Raw genomic sequence first — 25,626 nt, forward strand, 5'->3', positions numbered from 1 at the left:
TTCTTGCCAGTAAGAGCTACAAACCCCGTACTGATGTAAGTTTGCTGGGACCAAATACATCTGAAGGAAAGAAAAAAATTGAAATCTGGCATCTACAAATGAAAGTCTGGAAAAATAGGCATTTGAAGTCCCTCCAGTGCCAAAGTAAACAGCAACAGCCAAAGATCCATACTTGTATGTTTTATAAAAATGACAACAACAAAATATTTCTCACTCCTTCAGACTAATTGGGGATGGTTAGAGGAATGCAATTTTATTAGTTTTAAAGTCAGCCTGTCAGCCAAAAAAGGATAAATAAATGTTGCCTAGCAGATATCCTCTGAGGACACCTGCTTCAGTGAAGAGTCAGAATTTTCAGTAACATAATTATATGTCCTTGGGTGCTGCAAATGTGCTTGAAAACTACTTATTTCCACTAATTGCAAAGTGGAAACATATGTTTCATGGGGCAGCACGGTTCAGAAACAAAGCCAAATCTATCTCTTTAAGGATCTGGTCTCTCTGGTTTATTTCAATTTATTTATTTATTTAAGCAGTTTATTTCCTCTAGGTGAAGATACAGGCTGCCTAAAGGAAACTGGACCCACCTCCTAGCCCCCAACACACACATAGCAACCACTACAGAGTTCTGTTAAAATAGCAGAACCAAAATGTTCCTGAACTCAGGATTCTAGGACTATCGAGCCAAATGTTGGCATGAGATCAGGATCAATGAGGTGTTGAGCATTCCTGAGTTTCTCAGAGACCACATTCCCTAAAAACCTCAGAAACCAAAACTCCACCACAGGCCAATCTGTTGACTCCAGGCCACCTAGGAAGCCAAAGTGTTTTGTTTGCTGTGTTCTTCTCCCTCTCCACCCCACGTTGTTTTTCTTCTCCACCTTTTTACAAAATCTCATTTGGTTGGCTCTTTACCCTCATCTCTCTGTCTGTCATTGGAGTCCTTCAGTTCTTTCAAAAACAGAAGGGGAACGTTTCACCAGCTATTCCAATAAGGTTGTTTTGTTTTTCCTTTTATAGCATGTCCAGAACAAGTCAGCATGCTTAGGGATATTGCTGGCATGTTGTTCTATTTCCAGATCTAATTAAAGTGAACTACATTTGTCCAATTGTTGTAGCAGTGCATGGGGGGAGCTTGCTGTGCGGTGATCCTGTGGCCATCAGCCAGGAGCTGAACATCTTTGGTGTCCATGTTATTTCCTGAGTCCAGGACGCATGGGAAGCAGAACTTAGTATATCCCACCGTGGGCCCTCATAAAATTACATTATAGCATGATGGATACTCTGATCCGACAAGTGTGTTTCTCTCAAAAACAGCCATGGTCAGCTCACTCATGAATTGGACGATTTGGTAAAATAGCATTTTAGAGATGTCTTTTTTTTTTTTTGCTATCTGAATTTATTTTGTCTCTTTTGCTATTACAGGACCTACAGGTATGGATCTTTGGCAGCTGCTACTTACTTTGGCCCTGGCGAGTTCAAATGATGCTTTTTCTCAAAGCGAGGGTAAGTTTTGTCTTTTTTTTCTTCCTCCTTGAAAAGTTTTTAAAATAGCACTGAAGTCCGGGTTAGGCACAAGTCTTTGAGTGAAGGAATTCAGACATGAATTGTTTATTTTATTTAGAGAATCAAACAAGAAAATGTGACTTGTTTCTAGATTTGTAAGACACTAGGAAGTTTTTCGTTGCTATCTGGAGGTGAATTGCAGTAGTCGGCTTTGACATTTAGTATTTGCATGTCAGAAATATAATTTGCAGCAACATTAAGAGCAAGGCATGATGCCAGACCCTCAGTTGAGAGAGGGAAGGAAATTTCGCTACAGATTGTAGAGCTCCCCTTGATCATCTGTGCTTAATGGCAGCATCGAAGTTCAGGGTCAAGATCTCTTGTTTTAATGTTCAGAGAGCTCAAAGAGTGGGACTTTGGCTGGGTTGCTCATTTCAATATCAGGCAACAACAGTTTTGGCCAGTTCTTAAAGAGTGTGTGCCAAGATAGTTTATCAATAGATTTACCGATTGCAATTTGGTTTGTGCCAGGGGGCTGATCAGGAGAACCCTGGGGCTTTCTTTACATCCCTTCACCACATAGGCTCCTCTCTTTCAGTCAAGTGATATTGTCTCAGTGTATGTGAAGGCCAGGATCCAGCAGTGCAATGTGTAAAATGGAGGAAGGGAAGGACTTAAGAGAACATACAGGAGGCTGGTCTCCGCCACCTCTTCTCTCAGGAAGACGAGAGACCTTACAAGGGGGTCATCTTGTCCACTTCTGTTTTATTTGCATGATTGAGATGGAGGAAAAGAGCAAGAAGTTTTCCTAATGCCACAATGCTTATTGTCAGCTTAATATCTTAAAATGAAAAACTTGGGTTATACCATGAGAAAATAATGGAAAATTTTATGGTAGTTCTTTAAAATGGATCTTTTGGGCCCCAAAAAGCCCCTAGCAGAAAGGAGCTTAGGGCAAACAGGGTAACTGAGAAGATGAGAGGAAGTAAAGGGAATGTGATTGTATCTATAAAATAATTTTAAAATATTTACAAGATGGAATTCACATTTGTTTGAAGTACTTTGGGTCTTGCTCGTGTTATTTTTAAAAATGTGTCTAGATATCAACAGTATGCAATGCAAGTGAGACATGTAGGGAAGTGCAGACTTTATTTCAGCAGCTTTTCCCATGCCTGGTTTTAGACTCTGGTCCTGAGCCAAAGAATGACAGCTAAGATCCATGCCTGTAAAGAGCTAATGAGGGTAGCTTAATCTTTACTTTCCTCACTAATGTGATTTTCACTTTCTCAGCCCTAGGTGGGCAAAGTTAGGAGAAATTTTTACTCATAAGACTTGGAAATGTGAAAAGCAAAAACTAGAGAGAGGAAAAAAGTATAAAAGAAGAAGAAAAGAAGCAAAAATAGGAAGAAAGAAATTGGCTTAAGTCAAGGCTGGAGATTAAAAGTGGTTTCAATCCTAGAGAATGTACAAAAGTGTCCTAACATGAGATGCATTAATGCTTTGGCAAAGCCTGCACCTTCACCAGACTGATCAGAAGAAACTCCAGCGTCTGGACTTAGCCCCAAGTTGTTTATTTGGAGGAATAGAAGGGTTTGCTGGTGTCAATTAAACCCGTGGTAACTGCCCTACCAGAGACATCCCTGTCTATTGCAAAATGGGCCCGATTCCATTTCTGCCTCCTTTACTGGTTGAGTAACCAGCATTTCTTTTGGCCTTGTTGCCACTCTGGAATATGACTTAAAAATGGCTTTGGATTTATTAACGATGGGGTATGACTGTTGACATAAGCAGGTTTTTGCCAAGTCTCTGGCTACTTATCTAACAGGTCCAGCCAGAGAGAGCACATGGTAGGGGCTGGGCTCAAATGACATTCACGAGCCATGTGTTACTTTCACTGCCAGATCTGGTCTGTCTCCAATTCATTTTATTTTTATTTTGTCTCCCATCGTATAGTACAAACAGAAAAGAGGTGGGAAATGAAAGTTTACTCTGGATTAGCATTCTGTTTACTTGAAATCAATTCAGAACAAAGAAATGCCAAATTTTAATCTTTGAGAATTGTTGAAAGATTGGTAGATGGAATCATCAGGAGAATGTTACCTAGACAACAGGGTGGTACGGCCAATGGGATTTTTACAGAATGCTAGCAACAAATCAGGATCTGGGGTAATTCAACATAGTATTCCTGGGAACATCTGCATTTGGAGTATTAAGCAACGGAGAACATTTTTCTTCTTGGGATAGATGTACGATGAGAAATATATTAGCCCTTGGGGCTTTTTTCGTTAAGTCCTATTTCCCCATTAGAAATTAAATGGACAGTAAACATTAAGGAATGTCTTCATTGCACTGGATAAAGTTCAGCAATAGACTGAGCACAGTTGGTCACCTGAAAAGTCTTTCTGTCTGCCTTTGACAGTGGGGATAAATAATTCCAAGAAGGCTTCTTTTTCAGAGCGCCTGGAACTGCTAAACAGTCTCAGATGGTTTTATTAAACTGTTACTAATGGAGTTGCTTAATGAGAAATACATTTTAGCACAGAGTGCTTACAAAAATGTTGTCAGGGATTATATACCTGTCTTTGCCATAGCAATCAATCATCCAGCACTTTCTGAGCATCCACTATGTGGTCAGCAGTGTGAGACCTTTGTCATGGGTTGCGGGAGATGCAAAAGGAGGAGACACATTCCCTGCCCTCAAGGAGCCACCAATCTAGTTGGAAAGATGAAAGAAATGTACACATTAATCCTTTAGAGAATAAAGTAGTATCAATAGAACATTGAATGATGTAGGAACTATTTATCAATACTGCAGAAAGACACTGAAGAGAGAAAAATACGGACTGAGGGTGGTTGATTTGCCAAATTCACTCAGTGATTTTTTCCCTTTATTTAGTTTGTTGATTGACTGGTTGACTGATGGGTACTAGGTGGGGAGACAGTGGTGGAACAGGCATAGTCTTGGGACAGCTAGGTTGCACAGTGGATAGAGCATCAAGCCTGGAATTGTGACAACCTGGGTCTAAATCTGAGTTCAGACACTTCCTAACTGGGTGGCCCTGGTCAAGTCACTTAACCCTGATTGCCTAGCCCTTGCCCTTCCATCTTAGAGATTTCACTAAAACAGAAAACAGGATTAAAAAAAAGAAAAGTCATACTCTCTGTTCTCAAGAAGATTACAATTTACTGGAAGATGTGGCCTGCCTCAAATATCTATGTTCACACCATATGAGGTTCAGTTGAAGGAACTGGGAATGTCTAGCCTGGAGAAGAGAAGACTCAAAGGGGACCTCATTGGTATCTTTATGTATTTGAAGGGCTATCGTGCTATTGTGGAGAATAATTAGATTTATTTTGTTTAACCTGAACAGCAGTACCAGGAGCAATAAGTGGGAAACCCAAAGAGGAAAATTGAGGCTCGAGGTCATGGAAAAACTCAATGACAATTAGAACAATAAATAAATGGCAGCCAGGTAGGAAAGTGGATAGAGTGCTGGGCCTAAATTCAGTAAGACCCGAGTTAAAATCCAGCTCATATACTTCCTAGTTGTGTGACCCTGACCAAGTCACTTAACCTAGTTTGCCTCAGTTTCCTCATCCATAAAGTGATCTGGGGAAGGAAATGACAAACCACTGCAGTGTCTCTGCCAAAAAAAAAAAACAAAACCAAATAGGGTCATGAAGAGTCAGATACAACCAAAAAAACAACTGAACAAAAAAGTGGAATATGCACTTTCAGAGAACCTCATTAGAGGTCTTCCAGCGGTGATTAGAGGACCATCTGTTGGTTATGTGGGAGTGGGACTTACTTTTCACGTTCGTGGGGGCCTGGAGGGCTGCTTTAAGCTGAAGCCCTTCCAACTTAAAATTATATGGCAGATTCTTCTTGGCATCATCTCAATTGAGTAAAGGAATGAATATTTCTTAAGCATCTACTATGTGTCAAGCACTGTATTAAACTCTGGGAATACAAATAGAAAGAGAAGATAGTCCCTGGCCTCAAGGAGTTCCCCTTCGAAGTGGAGGAGATAACACGTAGGAGCATTCAGTGAGCTATGTGGCTGCAGGATATATAGAAAAGCCACAACTCCTCTGGGTGTATTTTTGTCCACATCCTTGGATTTCCTTCTCCAAAGATCCTAAGCAGACAAGGCAATCGATACTTTTGTGATTCTCCTCCAGAAAAACACACACATGAAAATACTCTGGGTGCATTCTTTGGGCAGGAGACTTGATAATGAGGCGCAGAAACAGATGGAAAAGATTCTAGGTCTCCAAGACAACTCTGCCCTTTCATGGGAGATCCCCTTGTCCTATCTCTTGTCCTTTCCATCCCACTGCATCTCACCCTGCTCTTGCTGCAGGATGACAGGGGCCAGTTTAGGTAACATAAGCCATCTATCTTCCTAAAATAGCCTTTAATTACTGCCATTTAGGAAAAGATCGACAACTGGCCCTCCCTGGGGCAGCCCTCTGTATCACTCACACCCCTCTTTGGGACACCCACTCTGTAGTTTCCCAAACCTGCCAGGGACTCTAGAAATAAGAGTGGAAAGGTGGGCCAGAACCAGCTTGTGGAGAGCTCCCAATGGGGGAAGGCTTCATGGAGAAAGTGGAAACTAGATTTGACCCTGAAGAAGAGGGTTGGGCAGGGAGGAGAGATGGAGGTGCCCCCACACACTTACTGTAACATGGGCGTGGGGTGGAAGAGCCCTACTCAAAGAGGGAGGTTATACAGAAGGATTAGATCCTTCATATAAGACCATGTGCATTTTCATTTGATGTGAATAGCTTAGGCCTAGGATTATCTTGAAAGTGATGTGTGAGTATCTTAAAGCTTGAATAATTGATCCTCCTGAGGATTTGATTACTTTTTTAAACCCTTACCTTCTTTCTTAGTATCAGTTCTAAGACAGAAGAGCAGTACAGATGAGGCCATGGGGGTTAAGTGACTCGCTTAGGAAGTGTCTGAGGCCAGATCTGAACCCAGAGTCCTCCTAATTCCACTGTGCTACCTAGCTGCCCTGAGGACAGGATTGAAGCCTATATCATGATATGCCAAGCAAGTTATAAACAATAATAACAACTGACATTCACATAGTATTTTAAAGTTTACACTGGACTTTATATATGATGTCTCACTAGAACCTCACAGAAACCTTGTAATGTAGGTGCTGTTATCACCCCACTTTACAAATAAAGAAACCAAGGCCCAGAGAGGTTAAATAATTTGCCCAGTATCAGATAGCATAAGTTGCTGAATTTTAACCCAGGTGTTCTTATCTCCTGTGCTCGCTTTTACCATTTTGTCTGCCTAGTTAAGAAAATAATGTTGGATCAATGATACCAAAGTAGACTTCTCTGAAGGGTTTTTTAATTTTTTTAAAACTCTTCATAGAGGCAACTAGGTGGGTATTGAATAGAGAGCCAGACCTAGAAAGAAACAGGAGTTCATGGACTCAAATCTGGCCTTAGACACTTCCTAGCTGTGTGACCCTGGGCAAGTCATTTAATCCCAATTTCCTAGCCCTTGCCCTTTTCTGCCTTAGAAATTATGCTCAGTGTCAATTCTAAGACAGAAGATATGGGGTTTTATCCAGAAAAAAAAAAAAGCACTCCAATCATACAACCAAGAAACCACTGTCTGTGAAGATTTGACTCCCTTGCCAGGATGGAGAGGATCTGAAGAGATGGCTGGAGCACTGGGATGATACACACACACACACACACACACACACACACACACACACACACCCCTCCCCCATCACAACTGAAACCCTTTAGTGCCTGGAGAACTCACCAAGATATGTTGGCTTGTGCTTCGGACCAGCTTTAGGAACAAGTCCCAAAGGCAGTCAGCAAATGGTAGAGTCCATGAGCAGATGGCATCCCTGAGGACACCCACCTGCATGCACAGCCTGCACAGAGACTCCTCCACTTTGGGAGGGAGAACTGTGTTCTACAGGATTTCAGAAGTGCTGTCGTAAATGCTGGCTCCCAGAAGAAGACAAGAAGCATAAGGAAAGCAATGTCTGTGACTGCTTGGCTCGCAGAGCCCAGGAGAGTTCTAGACTATCAAGTGCTATACAAGATGCGCTCCCGGAGAAAAGACTTTCTTATTTTTCCTTTTTAATCTCCAGTTTAACACAATACCTTGCACACAGGAGGCATTCAATCAATGCTGGTTGCATTAAATTGAATGTAGACTTGGAATTACAATGTGACTTTAGATGACAGCATGGTACAACAGATGTGATCTTATAATATGTTAGAAACAAGCAATAAAGAAGAAGAGGAGATTACTACTACTACTCGAGAGGACCTGGAATAGTAGCAGATAGCAATGTCAGGGTGGGGGGGTCATATATTGCATAATTATGACCACACTGTCCCACATGGTCTTTGTAACTCAGGATGCCTGCCTCTCTGTGTCCTCCAAAAAGCTCTAAGACTGTACTTTGCAGAGTGGTTCCAAATCTGCATCAGTAAAGAGAATTAATTACTTCACAGGGACTTCCCTACATCAGTGAAAGAAAAGGTTTTTATTTTTTAAAAAGCTTAGGTTTAAATGGAGCTTACTAGTCACAGAGTGCTTTCATCTATATATCTTGTTTAATCCTCTATAACAACCCAGGAGGAAGGTGGGTACTTGATATCATCTTCATTTTACTGATCAGGAAATTTCTTTCCAGAGAGGGCAGAATTTGCCTTAGGTCAGTAGCATCAAACACAAGTAGAAATGGGGCCAATAATCTGTACATCAGGGTCCCTGTATGTGGCCTATTGACTCGGTTTTAAAATATAATGTTATGTACATTTTATAGTATTTTTACTTTTTTATTAAATGTTTCTCAATTACACTTTAATCTGATTTGAAATGCTTGGGAGTGCTAGCATAGGGTTCATCATCTCTGCTTTAAGTGACCTGACGGAGGACAGAGTTATGTCTAAACCACTTGGGGCAATCCCTAGAAGTAGCAGGTAAAGAAAGGCATTTTTGATGATGTAGAAGAACATTAACATACGGGATACCCATTACCTATAATTCCTGTATTCTTGACCAATTTCATCTTTACCTGAAGTAAGACATTTTTAATATTACTGGGTAAGGCAGGATCACCAAGAATAAAAGGGTAGAACAGTGAGCCTGCCAACATTGGGGCAGGATTTATGTAAGACAGTTCTGTAAGGAAGGCTGGATGACAACAGTCATTGCTATTTCTGCCTCCCGTTAGCCTCCTCACCCAGTACCCAGGTCTGCTCGCCCTTACTCTAGCCCAAATTAAAACTTATCCTAGCAGTGGTTTGGCAGCATGATAGCAGGTCAAGGGATGGTACAGAGGTCACAGTTCTACTTCCTTTGAAAATAGATTTTCAGCCTCTGCTATGGGGTCTTTTAGGACCCTCACAGATTTTTCTAGCATAGACCAACCCTGATTCCATGACATTTGAAAGCAGGGTCTTTTAAAAAAAGGGGGGGGGGTGGATATAATTAGTAAAATGAGCATGGGACTTGAACTTAGAAGACTTGAACTTGTGTCCTGTCTCTACCAATTACTATCTATTTGAGGTCAGATGAGTCAGTTAAACTGCTCAGAACTTGTTTTTCATATTTAAAATGAGCATGACAATACAGAAACTTTCTATTTCATAGGGTTCTAGGATTATTACAGGAGAAATAAATGTGATAATGTATGTCCAAGTACTTGGAATCTATAATGTCCTCCATAAATGTTAGCTCTTTTTATTATCCAGGATAACCTTCATGAACATTGAAATTCTGAGAAAATTCAGCTACAAAACAGATCATCCTGCTTCACAAAATTCAGATATACACTAGATAGGAAAACCTTTTGGAAAATGGGAAAATGTGGGAACCATATTAGAAGAAAGAGCATTGCATTTAGAGTCCACTGGACCTGTGTTCAATTTCTAGTTTTTCTAATTACCCATGTGGCACTTCAAGTCAGTTTACCACCACCACCCCCCCCCCAGATGCCAGTGCACTACCTATGAAATTAAAGAATTGAAACATGTTTCTAGTGTTCCTTGCTCCCTCTGGATTCTATGCCACTGTTTGTCCCTGGTACCTAATGCCACATTTTCGTGTCCCCTTCTCCCACCTCAACAATGCCATAAATACAAAGGCTCCATACATATATTATGGAAGGTTCTGCTGGGAAAATTTGGTCTTTTTCAACAAAATTAGCACCAAAGTCCCAAAGCACAGCTGTAAGCAATGTCACCCGGCCAAACAAAGGACAATGATTGATGGCTCTCTCACTCGTCATCAGCTCATCAATAATTATCAGCTCAAAGGTGATGATGAACTGAAATATTTACACACCTTGAAATCTGTTGCAATTCATCATTCAGAGGTAATTTCTCCTTTAAGCCATAAGCATTGCATAACCACACCAAAATGTCAGGATGCCATGAAACTCGCACTGTCAACCTGAACTGAAAGCCAGGGTGGGAGGAAGGGGATTACTCTTCTGTCAGACTATTCCAGATCACCAAAATTAATGTGTAGCTTATAGACAAAGGCCTGGAGAAGAGGCTCATGTTTCTATGTCTCTGCTGAAAGACTTTAAGTATGAAAGTCACTTTGTAAGACTAGAAATGGAATTACATTTTTTGAATTGTACTCCAGATAGCATGGCTGTGGGTGCCAGAGCAAGAAGCAACATGCTGATGGGTAATAATGTGCCCACAGGTGAAGAAATGATTCCTAGTGCTGGAATCAGAGAGCTCCTTGAAAGGGAAAGGTAGTGGTGTGAAAACACCCGGGTGTGCCGTTTTACAGGTGTGTAGCTTCATCTACGTCAAGGTTTTAAAGGGAGTTTTAATGAATCCTTTGTTTCTAGCCCTGTCTGGGGTGTGAATTATCTGCTTGTATGATCAGACCTCAGTCATTTGGAATAATTGGTGGGAGGGAAAGGTAGAGGAAGAGGAAAGCAGACTGACTGGCCATGCCAACTATAAATTGCAGGCAAAGATTTGGGTCCAATCAATCAATCAGCTAGAATTTATTAAGTGCCTACTATGTGCCCTGGAGATATAAAAAAGGGGAGGGGGGGTTAAAGAAAAAACAGACCTTGCTCTCAAGCTGATGACCGAATAGCCTTTTTTCTCAAATGAAGAAACTGAGTCCCGGAGAGGGAATGGCTATAACCAGGGTCGCAGAGCTAGGCAGTATTTGAACTCAGGTCTTCCCGTTTCCAAGTTCAGTGTTCTGTCCAATATGCCATGTTCTTTGGAGGCCTCCTGACTCTTTTTCATATCTACAGTCGTTAGGTTTTCCTCCTAAGCCCTCGAGATTGCCTAACCTTTGGGCATTCTCACTAGTTACGCAGGCCCTCCATGTTCCTACCAAGTGGAGTCCAATCAAGCCATGGTAAGCCAGCAGCAGCCAGACATGGAGAGGGGCCCAGTCCCCTCGCGTGGCCGGGCCTGGGTTCAGACTGTAAAAAGGAGAATGAAAAAGAATGAGACTAGAGGAGAGGCCAAGCAGGCTTGTTGACTCTGAATTCCAGCGAAGCACCGCCGGCCTCCACATGCTCCACACGCCTGCTTCGGCAGTCCTGGCCCCGCCTGGCTCGTCAGCGGTGCTGTAGGATAGCCATCTGGTGGTTCAAGACGAGGCCAGGGCTGCTTGCTCGGGGCTTGGCCTTGCCAACAGCCAGGAGAGTCCCCGGATGTTTTCGTTGAACTTTATGCGCACTGTTGACTAGTTCCCTCTCATGGCGCGCATGCGCTGGGTCACCTTGGCCCCGCAGAGCTGGGCTTTCCTGGAAAGCCTTCCTTCGGCCGTCGGAGGAAGTAGGTGAAAGTCTGCATCCCGCCTCCTGCCTGCCGACGCAGAAGTGGACGGAGAAGTCTCTGCTGCCCTGTGCACTAGCCTCTGCTCTTTCCCTTCTTTTCCTCAGCTTAGTTAGAAAAATTGAGCCCTCCGGTACGACACGTGGAAAACCTATTAAAATCTCATTGGTATTGCCGCTGAGTTGGGCAGCATTCGAGTGACACGACATCGTTTAGGGAAGGACAGAAAAGTCAACAAGCGACGTCTCTAAGCATGTAAAGTTCCATGAAGTCTCCTATCTGAAGTGTGCACGAGAACTCGTATGACATTTTACACCTCTTTCATTATGTGAGCACCAATCGGGTCAGTAAGTCAAGTCTACAAGCATTTATTAAGTGCCTACTGTGTTCCGTGCGCTACGCTTAGTGCTGAGGAGACAAAGAAAGGCAAAAAGCAAGTATTGTTTCCAGGAGTTTACAGCAGCCTAGTTGGGGAGAAAATGTAAAAACAGCTATGGGCCAATATGATACACACAGTATGAAGTACAGAAGAGATCATCTCGGAAGAAAATAATATTGTTCCTGAATTTGTCACATTTTCCCTAATCCGGGAAATATATCTTAGATGAAAACATTCCCGATGTTTCTTAATCTGTGCGGTGTCTCCAGCACGCCCCATAGAGAACTACTGCTGTAATCTTGCAGGAGGGTAGATTTAATGGAGTTTGGGCGCCAAAGGCTAGCAGAGAAGTTTTCAGTCCACTCGACTCCTCATCTCTTGCTTTTAATCCAATTAATTTCAATTCATGAAGAGTACTTACGTTTACCGCACGTATACTTCAGGGGTGAAGTGATATTTGACCAAGCGCCTGAGCCCTTCCTACCTAATAACTAAAAGTTGCCCGGACCTTCTCGGATGGTTTCTGAATATTACTTCTCTCTCAAACCAGCCTGGAGCTCCTTCAGGGCTTACCTTTCTCCAGTGTCCCCTATATTGGGGCATTCAGAAAATACTGGCCGGAGAAGGGAGCGCCCATAAAAATGTGTAAACATGGAGCAAGTCAGAGTTTGGGGGCTCGGCAGCGGGATGGAGCTGATGAAGGGTCCCTGTTCTTCCAGCCTGGATAAATTGAGAGACTGAGGGACAGTGATTAGGCTTCCAAGCGGTAGTCAGGAAGCCCGAGGTCCACATCATAGACAAGGGGTGGGCACTGGTGAACTGAGAGGGAATTCCCCACTCCAAACTGGAAACGGCATTGTCTGCATGTCCTGGTTTGCATCTTGTTCATCCAGGTCACAGATGACCATCAGAAGTCCTTAAGTAGCCTCTGAGAGGTCTTTCCACCACGGACTCCACTTTCATTCCTCGCTTTCCTAGGTCTCTGATGGAGTTACAGCAAACCAGAGACCTACATGGGCACAAAATGACAGCGGATGTCAAATCAGCTAAGAGAACTTCCTAGAGATGGGGAGAAATGCACCGAGAACAGGTCTAAATGATCTTCTGTCTGGGAAATGTGTTTAATGTATAATAGCAAGACAAAATCAAAAGACCCGAGAATGCTAATCAATGCAGTAATAGATCTGCTGATGGCATAGTAGGTCTCTCCCCTCTAGGCAGAGAGGGAGAAGACTATGGGTGGGCAATAAGGCTTTCATTTTAAGAAAAGGTCAGTATGTTATATTGTTTTGCTGGATTATATTTATTTGTTCAAAGCAAGACTTTTGGAGGGAACGTAAAATAGCACAATCACTGAAAAGTAACAGAAAATGTTTTTAGCAAAATATTTAAAATATTTTTTAAAATTTGTAATCATATAACTAAGTAGATATGCTAGAGTAGTTTTTTTTTTTAAGTTGCAGTTGGATATTTAGATTTTTTAATGAAGAATTAGAGGGAATTAATTTTACAAAACCTCAATATTTAGGATCAAGTGATTTAATGATTATGTAATTCTTCCATGATTGGTGCTTTCCAGTTGTTTTTTTTTAAAGGCCCAAATGAGAACCAGTTCACAAGTCAAAGGACTCTATGGTTAAAGACAGACACTGGTTCCTGGATTAGTTCATCCAGAGAACAAGTAAAGATGAGTTAAATGGGCATTTGGCTTATTAAGAACATCACCAACTAAAATGCTAGTACATAAACTGGAGAGTACCCAGAGCAATCCACTCTCATGAGAGTTGAAATCTATCCAGTGTTGTTTTCTAGAATCGACTTCCATCCTATAATAATTTTGTTGCTACCTTCAGAACCCACTAAAGGACTTAAACATAACTGTCCATCAGTGAAATGCACTGCTTCAGGAGGTAGGGAGCTCCCATCCCCATTCAGACTGAGGCTGATCACTCTCAGGAATGTTGCCAAGGGGCACTACCCTCTCAGTTGTTTATTTGTCATTTGTTACCTATTTCACATATAGTTTAATGGATAGATAGATAGATAAATAGATAGATAGACAGACAGACAGATAGACGAACAGACAGATAGATAGATAGATAGATAGATAGATAGATAGACAGACAGACAGATGTACAGACAGACAGACAGATAGATAGATGGATGGATGGATGGATGGATAGAGACAGACAGAAAGATTAGATAGATAGATGATAGACTGATAGATAATAGAGAGATATAAAGAGAGATGATAGATGATAGATTAGATAGAAACACACATATATCTCTGTGTATACAGATCTATGTATTTAGATGTGTGTGGATGGATGGATGTAGTATATTTGTTTGTATATATGTATTTTTCTCTTTCTAGACAAGGTAAGCTCCATGAGGAAAATGGCTGTTTTCTTTTCTGCCTTCTTGTTTCCAGTGTCTGGTACAATGCCTGGCACAAAGTAGGTGCTTTTGGTAGTTGGATGGATAGCTAGCTGCGAGTTTGAACTAGATACTGTCTCAAATAATTTCTAGTTTTAACTTGTGCTTTTGTGTTTTTCTGATGCATATGCACAGTTCTTTATAAAGGGAATTGATTTTCTCAATGATACATGTTTCCTACCTAAATCTTTAAAAGATTTAATTAGATTTATTCTGTTATGCTTTCTGAGGTTGGACTAATAATTCATTTTGGAAATATCTTCCACAAAAAGATATGTTTCTGGTAAAACATGAAAGCAGTCAAAGACCGTTGAGATCCTCTATTCCAACTACCTTTTTTTTCCCAGATGAGAAAACTGAGACCTAGAAGGGTGAAGACTTAGACAAATTCAGGCAGCTAGTTAATAGCACAGCTGAGCCTGGAAGGCAAGTTTCCTGCTACATTGAGTGCCATCTCCCTTCACCAATCTGCCTTCTAAAGGAAGCTAACTTCAAATTAACCAGATAATTCCTTTCACAGATACTTGCATTCCTTTACCATACTGGTTAACTGAAATTCTACTCTTCCTGAGAGAATTTATCCAAATAGCACTGCCAGAAGCCACATGTTTAGGTATTTACAAACAGGAAAAACAGTGGGATCACTCGGTTCATTTGGCCATGTTAATAACCACTGAGAACTGATTGATTCTTCTCGTTTTAAAAAGCCCTTAAACTAATATTGTGATTGTTTTGTGAAAAGAGCTCCACACTCCTTTTCATGCACGTAACACATTCCAGTATCATGTTCGGTGCAGGCCCCACACACATGCACCTTCCTCACAGAGGCAGAAGACTGGAATGAACTCTGCCAAAATTTTGAAGCTATGATTCCAAGACTTTTAAACAGCTGGGGTTTAAACTAAGCCATTCCTCTAAGCTATCTTCCCAAGGGCTTCCTGAATTTTAAGAAACAGCTGAAGCAAAGAGGGTTCCAAGAGAGGCTAAACAATGCATCCATTCTTCCTGAAATATGTGGAAGTATGTATCCAGGTGCTAACTAGCTGAAATTGCTTCTTTTAAAGAAACAAGGAAGAAAAAAAAATAGAAAGCCTTCTTCCTGGGTCGACAAGAGATAACAAGAAGGCATGGCTATTCATTCACATGTTTCTAACTTGGGCAGCAGGAGGAGGGGGAAGAGGAAGAAGGAATGAGAAAGCTATTTTGATCATTCTCAGGCTTCTAATTTGAGGAGAGGGGGCAGTAACCAGTGAGAGCCAAAAGCAGCTTTATCTAGGTCTACTAGTAAATATTTGTAGGCTGCACATAAAATAAAAAAATAGCTACCTAGCATGTACATATTGCTTTTGAGATTTATAAAGAAATCACTTTACGAATATCTTGTTTATCCTCACACCAGCTTTATAAAGTAGGTGTTATTATTATCTCTAGTTTACATATGAGGAAACTGAGGTAGACATAAATTGAGTGACTACTCCAAGTTCACACCATTAATAAGGCTGAATTTGAACTCAGGTTTCCTGACTCTGAGTCCTGCACCCTTGATATCATAAAGAAACTCACTGATCATATGTAAGCTTTGAAGAGTCCTTGGGTTCAGGTTATATACTGTACCATTCTAGGAAATGGAGCAGGAAGATGCTGGAGAGAAAAACAAGAAACTGAGTCAGGCAACTGGAGTTTTCTAATCCAAGCTTCCTCAGGAAACTGCTCTGTGTCCCTAGTCAAATCATGGAACTTCCCTGCTTCCCAAGTTTCTCATCTGGAAAATATGATAATACCTGGCTTGCCTACTTGACAGTATTTTTTGAGATCTAAATAAATATGTAAAAATGCTTTGAAAAGAACAAAAGTCTTTCTACACCTGTAGGTAGTACAATTATAATTACAAGACACTCCTTACTGAATGAAACCATACCAAGACAATCCATCAAGACTACAGAAAGACTTCTAACCCTACATACAATGTCAGACTTTTCTCTTACATTGATTTGTTTTCCTGAACTGGTTTTATTTTTTTTTCCTCTTTTTATTCTTTGTTATAAGGGATAATGCTCGAAGAAGAGGAGGGAAGATACATGAGGGAATGTAGATGATATACAAACAGAAAATATTTTTTTTACATCCTTGTTGAGATTGGAGTAGACATGTAGTGAACATCATGACATGAATTTCAGTGATTTTTTCATTAGAAGTTAAAGTGTGTGCTGAGAATTAAATCTTCAGCATATTGCTGTGATTGCATGAATGATCATGTAATATCAGCCCAGAAAGAAGAGCTGAGAATGTGAAATTGTCCTCTTCGGGGTATTTCTCACTCTGTTTCTGTCTCTGCCTCTGCCTGTCTTTCCATCTCTCTTTGTCTCTGTTTCTGTCTCTCTCATATGTCTGTTTCAAGCATGCAAACATGTTGCACACAGACATCATTAAGGATTAGCCACAAACCCTCGGAGACTGACGAGTGCCAGGTTAAGGCAGAAGTGTGGTCTATATTGAGTCCTTAGGGTAGGCTTAGATATGTTTCTTGCATATAAAAGAGGACAACTAATTTAATTAAAACAAAATGCAACCCAGTCAGCATCTATATTTATAGGACTTTCTGCTGGACCCTACTATCCCACTCTCGGTCTTCCCTAGATCTGTGGGACTTGCAAATTACCTGCAAATATTCAAAAGGAGACTTAGGTGTCGAATTTTCAAATTTTCCATGTCCATTTTGACCTGAAAAGGAAGTTAAAGATCAGCAAGTCCTCTCTTTATTTTCCACTGGACTTAGGCTTTCTCTCTCTCTCTCTCTCTCTCTCTCTCTCTCTCTCTCTCTCTCTCTCTCTCTCTCTCTCTCTCTCTCTCTCTTCCCTACCATACAGGCGTGGGTCAGAAAGGAAATGTCTTGGCTTACCTGCAGTATTCTACCTGAAAGATGACTCCTTGTTTATTTTATTTTATTTTTTTTTAAACCCTTAACTTCTGTCTTGGAGTCAATACTGTGTATTGGCTCCAAGGCAGAAGAGTGGTAAGGGCTAGGCAATGGGGGTCAAGTGACTTGCCCAGGGTCACACAGCTAGGAAGTGGCTGAGGCCAGATTTGAACCTAGGACCTCCCATCTCTAGACCTGGTTCTCAATCCACTGAGCTACCCAGCTGCCCCCTGTTTATTTTATTTATTTTCTTTTTTGCTTAAGGCTGGCCTTGGAATCAAGAAGACTTGGCTTAAGTCTTTTCCTTTGACTCAAACTAGCTGTGTGACTAGGACAAATCCATTAACTTCTCACTGCTCATGGACAGCCCTGTAACTCTATAAATCAAAGGGCAGTTTCTAATCCAAATTAATGGAGGAAGTTCTCACATTAGGAATTAACTATCCAAATCTGGCTCTAGTTTGGCTATTGACTTATACTGTGTAATAGGAGGCACATTGCAGTCGCCTTCTGGCAGACAGGAGATAGGACACTGGATGAATCTCTAATAAGGTCCTTTCTAACTGTTAATAACACAAAAATGCAGTGTCAGGGCAGCTAGATGGCTCAGTGGATAGAGTTCCAGACTTGGAATCAAGAGGTCCTGGGTCCAAATCTGGCCTCAGACACTTCCTAGCTGTGGGACCCCAGGCAAGTCACTTAATCCCATTTCCCTAGCCTTTACTGCTCTTCTGCCTTGGAACAGATAGGATTCTAAGACAGAAGATAAAGACTTTAAAATTATCTTTTCTGAAATTTCTTTTCTTTCTGCCTTTTGGTCTACTGTATACTATTCCATTTCCAGAATGCCCGGAACAATGGTTTGTACCACCACCAGCTGGTGCCACTAAGATCTGTGACTTCCTTTTGTTTTGATAATACTCAAGTCCAACACTGGCACTTGTTGGTGAGGAACTCAACAATGGATGGATCATTTGGCCAATCCTTATCGACAAGTAGTAACATTCGAACGCTTTCCCCAGAGGGTGTTCTGTCCCGCTCTCTTGATGGCCATGAGGACTCAAGGGTGGCAGAGTGACCTGGGAGCCCTCTAGGAGCTTTTATTTAAAGAAACACAAGAGTTTAGGATGATTGCAAAGCCAGCGGTTGAAATTAATGTCATTGGTGAAGTGGAATTGCGTGTTGGCTACAGGAGTAAGGTGGGAGGAGAGAAGGGAAATGTAGAAAAATTCTCTTAATCAATCAATTAAATAAATTTTTAAAAATAAAAATAAATGTAATTGGTGAAAGATTTAATTTCAGCAGCCCCAGATATACTTTTGGCACCCGAGAGATCCGTCTATCGTATTTAAATGCTCATGACTATATAGGGTTCTTCAAGTTAAATTGCCTAAAATAAGAAGTGCTGTAGGATTGTTTCTTGCGTCTCACAAATGAGAGACTGAGCTCTCAGGTGGGTCCGTTGGTGTAGCCCTGCCCCCTGCTGATATATTCCAGGAGTCATTGTTTTTGGTTGTCAGTTCTACTATTAAAAATGTGAGAAAAGGTGTACGTCGCAGGAACAGGAGCATGCAGAGAGAAATTCCTTGTTCTGAGAAGGCATGTGGTAGTGAAAGTCCACAGAGCCCAAAGCCAGAAAGGCTGCCTTCCGCTCAGAGGTGTTCTGCTCACCAGTGGCTATGAAACGAATGTGTTCTGAACATTTTTAGCAAGTTGCTAAACTTACCTGAGCTTCAGTCTCCCCATCCAAAAATCAGAATTAATCATTCTAAAAACAATTACCTACTGGAAAGGAATGTTGTTTAATTTATTTGGGATAATGTGCCTGAAAACATATATAAATTGCTAAATATGTAACATTAATAGTCAAAACAGTATTGGTCAAAATTATTAAAGCCCAGCTCTCCCACTTACTACTTGTGTGACTTTGGGCAAATAACCTTAGCTCTCTGTGCCTCCGAGTCTTCATATTTAAAATAAAGAATTAGATTATCTATGTCAAAGGGCCCTTTTATTGGTGACCTTCAAGGATTATTATGGAGAGAAGTTGATCTTCTATTTTCCTCATTCCTAACCCAAACCAGGAAACTGTTAAAATTGCAAACTTCTCAAACCCTCATTTCATGCAACATCAGTTTCCCTCTTCCATCAACTCGCCATGGTCTGAAATGATTCTGAGTCCTTCCCCTACGCCTTACAAGCACTTCCGTAGAATGGGGCATGAGGTGCCCAGTCTCACCCTTCCAACTTTGGCCCTCTAGTGGAGGTGCCAGTGATGGCGGAGAGATGAGGGGAATGAGTAATCAGGGAGCTGGTGTGCCCAGGCCAGTCAGAGCAGCTGGTGCTGGGTCCCTGCCAGGAGTTTTCAGAGGCGATGGAGATGTGTGGCATTAGCAGAATTGTGGTCCTCCATGTCTGTATGCTGTCTGCATAAAATTTTCATGGGAAAAAAGCACAATATGATTTCTTGTGCCTTTTTCATAAATTCAGAAAAATGTCAATGTTTAACCACATTTATTTACATTTAAGGAAAGTAAGCCCAAACAAAGCTTTTCAAGTTCAGTTTTTAAGGATGATGAATGGAAGGTTTTCAGGTCTTGATTTTTATTTTCTTTTCTGCTCATCTTCTGTTACCGAAAATAGCTTCTGAAAGTTGGGTGGCATGGTGGATAGAGTATGGAGTATGGAGTCAAGAAGACTTGAGATCAAAGGTGGACATGGGCACTTACCTGGGAGGGGGGTACACTTACTAGAGTTGTGTGACCCTGTGTGTGTCATTTAATCTCTGCCTCAGTTTCCTCAGCTGTAAAATTGTAATAATAATAGCACCTTCATGTTGTGAGGATCACATGAGAGAATATTTATAAGGCACTTAGCACAGTATCTGGTGTACAGTAGGTGCTATATAAATGTTTATCCCCTTCTGTCTACATTTGGCTTTTGTAGTCTGGCAAAAGAGGGTGACACACGGTTTGTTTGCATGTTGTCTCTCCCATTAGATTATAAACTCCTAGAAGACAGAGACTACCTTTTGCCTATTTTTATAGCCCAAGTGTAAGTCCAGTGCCTGACACATAGTAGACACTTAATAAATATCTATTGATGATAATGATGATGATCATAATCTTTTTCTCTTTTTGTGACTTCAGCTACCATCCAGTATTTTAAGAAGTCTTGTTTGTTTCAAGCTTTTTTATGTAGAAATCAAAATTTTAAGTTTTATAAAATTTATTTTAAATATCATGGCCCCTGGTTCACTCTCAGATGATTCAATTTTGCCCATCACTATTTTGCTTTTTGAGGTGGTTTTTCCTAAATGATTTCTAGATTTTTTTATTAAAAAATTAAATTTGCCATTTTATCTGTCATTACTAACTTTACTAATTTCTTTTTAGTATTCTTGAGTCTAGTAATCATACACATATTAGAAATAATCATCAAAGAAGCCAGATACACAAGAGCAACAGAAAGATAGAAGAGGCCAAGAGAAAACCTTCCTTCAACAATCATCTCTCTCCTACAGACAACAGGAGTTTGAGAACTGACTGACATCCTACAATGGGTAGTTTTAGAGGGATCAGCATTTCATTTCAGACCCGGGAGCAACTTGGGACTCTTGTGATCCCCGAGTGAGAAAGAAAATCCACCTCAGAGTCACCCCTTAAAGGGACACCCAAAGTGTACAAGAAACTGACTTGAGAGGAAGGGATGGGACTGAAAGAGTTGAGCAGCCCACCTGGAGACTGGCAGAATTCATCCTGATTCTGTCTGTCTCCTCCAGCTTCTGTCCCCTGCCTAGAAGCCTGTTGGCTCTCTCCAAACCTAAAAAGTTTTCCTTTGATCTGTCTGTCTCCATTAAACAACCATTCCCTCTGTCTCACCTCTTTCCCTTCCAGCCTTCTGGAGAAAATAATCTACAACTGGTAGTTCCATTTTTTATTGGTCAACATCTTGTTAATTAGCATCGTTTCCCACAAGTCTGCTGCAGGTGCTCTCTCAAAAGTCACCAATGTCTCCTTTATGGTCTATATCCAGAGACCTTTTCCCAGTCCTCATGCCCCTCGATCTTTTTATTGCATTCAACCCTTTTGCACCATTCTTCCCGCAACCCCCATCTGGATGCCCTCTCCCAGCTTCCCTGTTGCCTGTTCCGTTACCCTTTCTCGTCTGTCTCTGGGACTCTTCTTTCTAGCCTTTTAATGTCACTATTCTCCCCAAATTCTATCTTCAGCCATGTCTCCCCCTTTTTTCCTACATTCTCTCCCTCGGAGAGCTTTTACATTTCTGTGGCTTTAACTATTGTTCATCATCTCTATATAGGTGGCTCATAAATATGTGCCTTAGTCCTGCCCTTTATGGAATCCACTACTATACCTGTCTGTGGGACATCTCCAGTGGAGTGTAAAACAGTTCCTCAAATTTAACATATCCAAAACCAAACTTTGTTTTTGTCTCTAATCCCTCTACTGATTTTCCTATTCATTTAATCAACCATGTTGGAAAATTCAGTGCTGTCATCTTTGACTTTTCTTCTTTCCCTGAACCCTAATAGCCCTCATTTGGAGGGCCTCATGGAGGCCCTCATTTGTGTCCTCTTTGTGGCCTTTTTAAACTATTGCAGTGGCCTAGGTTCTGTGCCTCCACTTTCTCAATCCTCCGATCTGTCCTTCACTCCACTGGCAAATTCATTCTCCAGATGCACATCTAAATCATGACCCTCTCCAGAGAAAAACTGTTCGAGTCATATTTCACAGCAGTGTATTTACAGTTTTGTTTTGGAGTTCTGGTTACATATACATTTGCTCTTACAACACCGACCAATATGGAAGTGTGTTTTGCATGACAATTAAAAATTAATTTATTTATTTATTTGTTAGTTAAGCCTGAAAATAAATAAATAAATCATGACCCTCTGCCCCAAACCTTTCATCGCTCCCTGTTACCTGCCAAATAAAGTTACTGTTCCTTAGCCTGGAATTCCTAGCGTTGCACTATCTGACACTCTCCTGCCTTTCCAGCAATACCCTCCCTCCTTCTTGCCCTTCTCCTTCTAGTGCAGCCTGTTCAAATTCTACTTGGCTCTCACAGCTCAGCTTAAATGGCAATTTCTCCATGAAACCTTCCAGGCAGTGAAATTCTTCCCTTCCTCCTTTCCCCATTCCCATCCATTTTTTACCTATCGTTTCACTGTTCATCTCTTTTTTTTGCCCTTTTCTCATTTTAAATTTTTAGTTAATAGAAATATGTTTTATATGATAGTACATGTATAATCCAGATTGCATTGCTTTGCCAGTTCTGGAAGGCAGGAGGGAAAAAGGGAGGAAGACAATTTTGTTCATATAGCTTTTGAAAATATATATGGAAATTTGTTAAAGTAAAAAAATTAAATTAAATTAAAATTTAGTTTTTTGGTTCTAGGCCATTAGATAGCACAATGAATAGAAGTGACCAGAATTCAAATATGGCCTCAAGTGAGTTGTGTGATCCTGGGCAAGTCACCTAACCTCTATCTACCTCAGTTTCCTCAACTATAAAATTAAGATGATAATAGTACCTGCATCCCAGGGTTGTTGCGAGGATTAAATAAAATGATTATAAAGCTCTTAGTATAGCATCTGGTACATAGTAAGAGTTATATAAGCATTAGCTATTATGTATATGTTTATGCACTAGACTGCAAGGTGAGTAAGGGCAGGTAATCTTTGCATCTCCCCCAGTGCCTAGGCCAGGGTTTCTGTTTAGTAATTTTTTTTTCAGTTGTGTCCAACCCTTCACAAGCCCTTTGGGGGTTTTCTTGGCAAAGATACTGGAATGGTTTGTAATTTCCTTCTCCAGTTCATTTTACAGATAAGAAAACTGAGGCAAGGAAAGTTAAGTGACTTGTCCAGGGTCACATAGCTAGTGAGTGTCTGAGCCTGGATTTGAACTGAGGAAGAGGAATCTCCTTGCCTCTGGGTCTGGCACTCTCACCACTGTGCCACCTCACTGTCCTCTAGCCTAGCCCAGGGCTCTGTGCATTATCAGGTGTATAATAAATGTATGCTGAAGACTGACATACTTAAGGTCTATCCTTGTTGATAAATTGGTATTATTAATAATGAGCATTGAGCAAACTTTTATAATGTAAATTGGTTCAATTGGTAAATTGTTATTAATTAGATTGAATAAACTCTTGTACAAAGCCCCATACTTAGAAGTGCCGAGGGTACAAGGACAAAAAATAAAAATTGTCTTTTTCCTAGAAGAACCTGCTTTAGTTATCTTCCATCCCGGGTATGAGCAGCACTCTCTGAGGAAGCAGCATCTTCTTGGAGTCAAAAGACAAGGGCTCAAGGTCATCCCTGACCAGTGTCTGACTCCTGGGAGCTGTGCTTTTCTCCTCTGTGAAATGGGGCTTGTGCTGCTTGCTCCTTATCCAGGCTCAAATGAGGAGATTTATGGGAGGTGCTTTGTAAACTAGAAAATGCACTTTAAAAAGTCAGCTCATTTTCTGTTCAGTGAAGTTCAGCAACACCCACCGCAGTCCTACCGAGCTAAACTCCCAGCCAAAGAAATAGCTCACCATCCCACAGGGTCCAGCCAGCTCGCTCCACAGGAAGTGGGATCAGCTGACATGCGTTTGCCCTCTCTTGTGTTATTGTTTTGATCCCCAGCCCTTTTTTTAACCCTTGGGTATTAGAAACCCCTCTCTTCTTTCTTTTGTTACTTAAAAAAAAGCCAGCCAAACCTATGGCTTTGTTAGGAGCATAAATATAAGAGGAAAGATTGCATTTGCAGCTTTTTTCACCCACCGTTGTTTGTTGTTGTTTTAGGAAGGACCTGTATGGTCCCTTAAATAAAGCACCCCCACACAGAGATGCCTGGAGGTAGACCGGCCCGTGGAAGGGCAGAGAACAATATTTTTCTTCTTTTTTCATTCTGTTTCTCGGTCTGGCTGCAAAAACATTTTATCTGCTGGCCTTCGGTGAAAGCAGTCGTTTTTTTCTCTTTGCAGCCAGTGCTAAACTCAAGGAAGTAGGAGTTTCACAGGAAAAGCAAAAGCAGGAGAGAGATAAGATATAAAACCTATTTTTCTGGGTTCTTTTTTTAGAAGGGCTCTAAGGCTGGGTCATGCCCGCTTGTGCAGAGGTCATGTTTTCACACAGCCTACTTTCCAAGGGAGAGTAAGGCAAAAGGAGAAAGTGGCCATATTTCCAAATGGGAAGCGTCGCTACTTTGACAGATCGGATAGAGCTCACAAGCCCTCCTTTGACAGAGGAGAGCACCTTCATGAGATGCTCATCGCTGAAAATTAATCAGCCACACAGTCTGCAAAGCCTATCCAGCTTGGTAGGACCTGAATAGCAACTGGCAGCTAGTAGGTGCTTAATAAAATGCCAGAGCTCATACTGTACTTGTATACCCTCTAGAACTCTGAGCTGGCCTCCAGGATTTAGCCACTTCCTTGTGATAAAGAAGCCCTGGAATAGAATCCTGAAGGAGGAAGGTTATCATTAAAAAATGGAGAGGACGGAATGGCTTTGCATCTTTAGCCGGGGCGTAATCAACTACACTACCTCCTGTCATCGCTAGTTGTCAGAGCATTACAGTAGGGTCCCTCCCTCTAAGCCGTGTGGGGATGAGGAGCTTCCTGAACGCTGTGGAGTCTAACTGGAGCTAGCGTTGTCTGTCATCTGGAGGGTTTATGGGAAAGCATCCACAAGAAGCACTGCGGATGGGAATACATGAGTGAGTGAGCCGTCTGCACTGGTGGCAAGCATTCACACCTAGAAAACCAACGATGCCAGTTGGGGGATTCCACATTTGGAGTTTCTATTCTCAGTGTGAAACAGATTACTTAGCAAAATTTTGGAACAAACTTATTTATGATTTAAGGGTTGTCTGTACTTTGCTGTATTCATGTAATATTTGGAGGGGGGGAGTGAGAGTTGAGGGACAAGTAAATACAGACCTGAAATTCTGTCAATGTAGGTCAACAGGGTCAGACTCAAATAGAAACTGGACCACTCATCTACATAGAAGGGTTCCTGCCAGCCTCTTATCAAATGAATTTTTAAATGGAATATTATCTATGTTTTATTGCACTTTTCAGTATTTTGTTAAATATTTTCCAATTACATTTTAATCTGGCTGGAGCAGTTCAAAGCACAACTGGCAATATATTTAATACCTTCACTATAGGGAATTTCTAGTAAAGAAACTACGAACAGAGATGGGTGACTGTATTTTATTTATTTGCTTATTTGTTGGGGGAGGGGGTTGGTAGACAGAGAATTGGTTGTATGGAACACTGAAAGTCTTAGAGTGACTTACCCATAATGTCAAACTCAGATAGAGATAGCTAAGTAGATAGACAGATAGATGGATGGATAGATAGATAGATAGATAGATAGATAGATAGATAGATAGATAGATTTATTGATTGATTGATAGATGATAGGTAGGTAGGCAGATAGATGGATGGATGGATGGATGGATGGATGGATGGATGGATAGAGAGAGAGAAAGCTGGATGGATAGATAGTAAATGGACAGATGAATACTGTACATTTATAAATGTATGTAA

The 25,626-nt window shown here is 41.1% G+C and overlaps 1 protein-coding gene across 1 annotated transcript in view; it reads left to right on the forward strand.

Moving 5' to 3' along the window:
• Nucleotides 1-1,436: 1,436 nt before the first annotated feature.
• Nucleotides 1,437-25,626, forward strand: part of GHR (growth hormone receptor) — a 155,856-nt gene continuing 131,666 nt past the window's right edge. The window contains 1 exon segment of the mRNA NM_001032976.1: nucleotides 1,437-1,506. Within this exon segment, the coding sequence (NP_001028148.1) occupies nucleotides 1,437-1,506 (70 nt within the window).

This window comes from Monodelphis domestica, chromosome 3, assembly GCF_027887165.1.
Source record: "Monodelphis domestica isolate mMonDom1 chromosome 3, mMonDom1.pri, whole genome shotgun sequence".
Classification (NCBI taxonomy): domain Eukaryota; kingdom Metazoa; phylum Chordata; class Mammalia; order Didelphimorphia; family Didelphidae; genus Monodelphis; species Monodelphis domestica.